Source organism: Bombina bombina, chromosome 2, assembly GCF_027579735.1.
Source record: "Bombina bombina isolate aBomBom1 chromosome 2, aBomBom1.pri, whole genome shotgun sequence".
Taxonomy (NCBI): domain Eukaryota; kingdom Metazoa; phylum Chordata; class Amphibia; order Anura; family Bombinatoridae; genus Bombina; species Bombina bombina.
In genome coordinates, this window is record NC_069500.1 from 652,663,860 (window position 1) to 652,668,767 (window position 4,908).

At 33.3% G+C, this 4,908-nt stretch overlaps 1 protein-coding gene across 1 annotated transcript in view; it reads left to right on the plus strand.

Annotated features, from left to right (window-relative positions):
• PLAA (phospholipase A2 activating protein) overlaps positions 1 to 256 on the plus strand; it is a 73,336-nt gene extending 73,080 nt beyond the window's left edge. The window contains 1 exon segment of the mRNA XM_053702595.1: positions 1 to 256. This exon segment is cut by the window's left edge and continues 474 nt beyond it. Within this exon segment, the coding sequence (XP_053558570.1) occupies positions 1 to 92 (92 nt within the window). The 3' untranslated portion in view covers positions 93 to 256.
• The last annotated feature ends 4,652 nt before the right edge of the window (positions 257 to 4,908 follow it).

Sequence of the window (4,908 nt, forward strand, 5' to 3'; positions counted from 1 at the left end):
TGGGTGTTGATGCTCAGATCAAAAAATACATGTCAATCACAGAACCGGCCAAAGTTAAGGAGTGTTGTAGTCTGCTTTTAAATTTGATATAAAACTTTTTTTTTCTATCACTAAAGAAAAATCCCAGAGACTTGTGGTGTTTTCTTAATACACTATACTACGCTGAAGGTGACATGCTATGGATTGAATGCTGAATTTGGAAAGTATGTCTTGTCGTAAACATTTAATTGGCATCATTAAATTTTTTTGCACTGATTGTATATTGTGTGATTATTCTCACTTTTGCTGTTCTGAAGACTACACTAAATTTAAAAAAAGACATTGCATGTGTTTTCACATACAAAGAGCTGAATAGAAGATTCATTTTTGTTTACTCTATTAAAATGAGTCATTTTCTTTTATCATTGTTTCATGTTAAAATGTTTGCCAAGCATTCATCATCTGACTAAAAGAAATAAATGTGTCCAACATGAATTGCTTCACAAAACACCTCTATTGCATTGTTCCACTTACCTCTATTACATTGTTCCACTTACCTCTATTACATTGTTCCACTTACCTCTATTACATTGTTCCACTTACCTCTATTACATTGTTCCACTTACCTCTATTACATTGTTCCACTTACCTCTATTACATTGTTCCACTTACCTCAATTACATTGTTCCACTTATCTCTATTGCATTGTTCCACTTATCTTTATTGCATTGTTCCACTTATCTCTATTACATTGTTCCACTTATCTCTATTACATTGTTCTACTTACCTCTATTACATTGTTCCACTTACCTCTATTACATTGTTCCACTTATCTCTATTGCATTGTTCTACTTACCTTTATTACATTGTTCCACTTATCTCTATTACATTGTTCCACTTATCTCTATTGCATTGTTCTACTTACCTTTATTACATTGTTCCACTTATCTCTATTACATTGTTCCACTTACCTCTATTACATTGTTCCACTTACCTCTATTGCATTGTTCCACTTACCTCTATTGCATTGTTCCACTTACCTCTATTGCATTGTTCCACTTACCTCTATTGCATTGTTCCACTTACCTCTATTGCATTGTTCCACTTACCTCTATTACATTGTTCCACTTACCTCTATTACATTGTTCCACTTATCTCTATTGCATTGTTCTACTTACCTCTATTACATTGTTCCACTTATCTCTATTACATTGTTCCACTTACCTCTATTACATTGTTCCACTTACCTCTATTACATTGTTCCACTTACCTCTATTGCATTGTTCCACTTACCTCTATTGCATTGTTCCACTTACCTCTATTGCATTGTTCCACTTACCTCTATTGCATTGTTCCACTTACCTCTATTGCATTGTTCCACTTATCTCTATTACATTGTTCCACTTATCTTTATTACATTGTTCCACTTATCTCTATTGCATTGTTCCACTTATCTCTATTGCATTGTTCCACTTATCTTTATTACATTGTTCCACTTATCTCTATTACATTGTTCCACTTATCTCTATTACATTGTTCTACTTACCTCTATTACATTGTTCCACTTACCTCTATTGCATTGTTCCACTTATCTCTATTGCATTGTTCCACTTATCTTTATTGCATTGTTCCACTTATCTCTATTACATTGTTCCACTTACCTCTATTACATTGTTCCACTTACCTCTATTACATTGTTCCACTTTACCTCTATTACATTGTTCCACTTATCTCTATTGCATTGTTCCACTTATCTCTATTACATTGTTCCACTTACCTCTATTACATTGTTCCACTTATCTCTATTACATTGTTTCACTTACCTCTATTACATTGTTCCACTTACCTCTATTACATTGTTCCACTTATCTTTATTACATTGTTCCACTTACCTCTATTACATTGTTCCACTTACCTCTATTACATTGTTCCACTTACCTCTATTACATTGTTCCACTTACCTCTATTACATTGTTCCACTTACCTCTATTACATTGTTCCACTTTACCTCTATTACATTGTTCCACTTACCTCTATTACATTGTTCCACTTACCTCTATTACATTGTTCCACTTATCTTTATTACATTGTTCCACTTATCTCTATTACATTGTTCCACTTATCTCTATTACATTGTTCCACTTTACCTCTATTACATTGTTCCTCTTACCTCTATTACATTGTTCCACTTATCTTTATTACATTGTTCCACTTATCTCTATTACATTGTTCCACTTACCTCTATTACATTGTTCCACTTATCTTTATTACATTGTTCCACTTATCTCTATTACATTGTTCCACTTATCTCTATTACATTGTTCCACTTTACCTCTATTACATTGTTCCTCTTACCTCTATTACGTTGTTTCACTTACCTCTATTACATTGTTCCACTTTCATCAGGTAAAATTGTGCAGCATTTCAATAGAAGAATATACTAAGTGTAGCATTCTAAAAAGGGAATAACAAATATTAAGAAAATAAGAACATGATGAAACGGTACATTCGTTAATACATAAAAAGGGATCCGTTGTCATGGACTTTAAAGACAGCATTTTATATATGCAATGTATATGTAAGTGATGACTTAAAAAAACATTGGAAGCTGCAAGAGACTAGCTTTTATGTCTCCTGGATCAGAAGGAACCCTGCTAAACAATCACAACCCTGTACATGCATATGGTGGGTGAACATGTATTGTTGTTCACGCATGTGCAGTAGGAGAGAGAGGGAATCCCCCTCCTTGTGTTTTCCTATTAAGTGACTTATCACTAGTTAATAAATGATAATGTATTCATCTTAAATCTTGTAAATGAATGTGCAAGCACCTACACCATCTAGTATTTTCAGTGTTATTGCAAATATTTATTTGGCTTGTCATAATCTACAATGATATTGACAATCCACATTAAAAGCATACATGGCTGGGGAGACTGTGGAAAGTAAATGCTAGATGATGAGAAAAAGTATTTAACGTAAAACACCAATTTTTTTTTTCAAGATTCATATAGAGCATACAATTTTTTTTTTAAAAAAAAGGTTTCCACTTCTATTGTCAAATTTGCTTCACTCTCATGATATCCTTTGTTAAAGAGCATACCTAAGTAGGTATTGTGCATGTCTGAAGCACTAGATGCAAGACAACACTGTTGCCATTTAGTACTTTTGCAAATGTATAGCATTGTTAAAAGCATTCTGCTGCCATATAGTGATCAAGACACGTTCACGCTCCTGAGCATAGCTGCCTGTTTTTTAAACAAAGAATACAAAAAGAACAAAGTAAATTTGATAATAGCAATACATTTACAGTTTTACACTCTGTAAATCGTGGAAGAAAAATATTGGGTTTCATCTTTTTAAAGAGACATGAAACCTAAAATATTTATTTCATGATTTAGATAGAGCATACAATTTTAAGCAAGTTTCCAATTTACTTCGGTTTTGTAATTTGCTTTGTTCTCTTGATATCCTTTATTGAAAATAATATCTAGGTAGGCTCAGGAGCAGGAATGCACAACTGGGAGCTAGCTGCTGATTTGTGGCTGCACCATATATGCTTCTTGTCATTGGTTCATGTAATGTCTTCCGCTATCTTCTTGTAGTGCAGTGCTGCTCATTCGACACAGAACACCAAAGGAATGCAGCAAATTTGCGAATTGAAGTAAATTAGAAAGTTGTTTAAAATTGTATGTTCTATCTGAACCAGGATTTTTTGTGTGTGTGTGGGGGGGTCCATTTAAACAACCCCTATATAATATGTATAAGGGTCAGGTAATTTGGAATTATCAGATGTATTCTGCAGCAACAGCTGGCAAGATAAATAATTACATGTATATCACAATATATAAATTAATGTATTGTGGATTACATTTTTTGAACTAGAGGTTAATTTATTGGGGAAAAAGTCTTCATCTTCACACAATCCATATTTTGTATCCATACATATTATATACAGGCAAAGATGATTGGAGTTGACAGTTTTTATTCGAGAGATCATACATTTATTTTACTATTTTGTGCTTATTCCTTTAAGCACAAAAATACTATACTTCTAATCTATTATCAATGAGTGAATGCACCAAAGATTTATTTCATTCTCAAATAAGTTTAAAATCAGCCCTTCATATGGTACGTGTCCTTAATTTCACAAGAATGCCAGAAATTTCAAGAAGGTACCACAAATTTAAGGGCCATTATAGTGGGAAAAAAATCCATGCTCTAATTAATTAGAACTTGTGATTTTAACGCTAGCGGCCTTACAATTCTTTTCTCTGTAAAGGGGTTTAACACACAGTTAAAGTACCACTTGAGAGCCGCAGAAAACTGCTAGTCCTGAGATGAAACTGCTGCTGACCTAGTTGCACAACCCAGCTGCTTATATTCAAGATATTCTGGTTTTGTCTCTCCCTTTTAGGATGCAAGTTTTTGTTTTAATGGAACATGGTTTTTAAGTCTGTTAAACTCATTGGTACTAAACAATATTGTTTGCAAGGATTATAAAATAAGCATTGCCATTAAAGGGACAGTCAAGTCTAAAATAAACTTTCATGATTCAAACAGGGCATGTAATTATGAAAATCTTTCCAATTTACGTTTATCACAAATTTTGCTTTGTTCTCTTGGTATTCTTATTTGAAAGCTAAACCTAGGAGGTTTATATGCTAATTTCTTAGACATTGAAGGCATCCTCTAATCTGACAGTTTTTCACCACTAGAGGACATTAGTTCATGTGTTTCATATAGATAACATTGGGCTCATGCACGCAAAGTTACCTAGGAGTGAGCACTGATTGGCTAAAATGCAAGTCTGTCAAAAGAACTGAAATAAGAGGGCAGTTTGCAGAGGCATAGATGCAAGGTAATTACAGAAGTAAAATGTGTATTATTATAACTGTTGGTTATGCAAAACTGGGGAATGGGTAATAA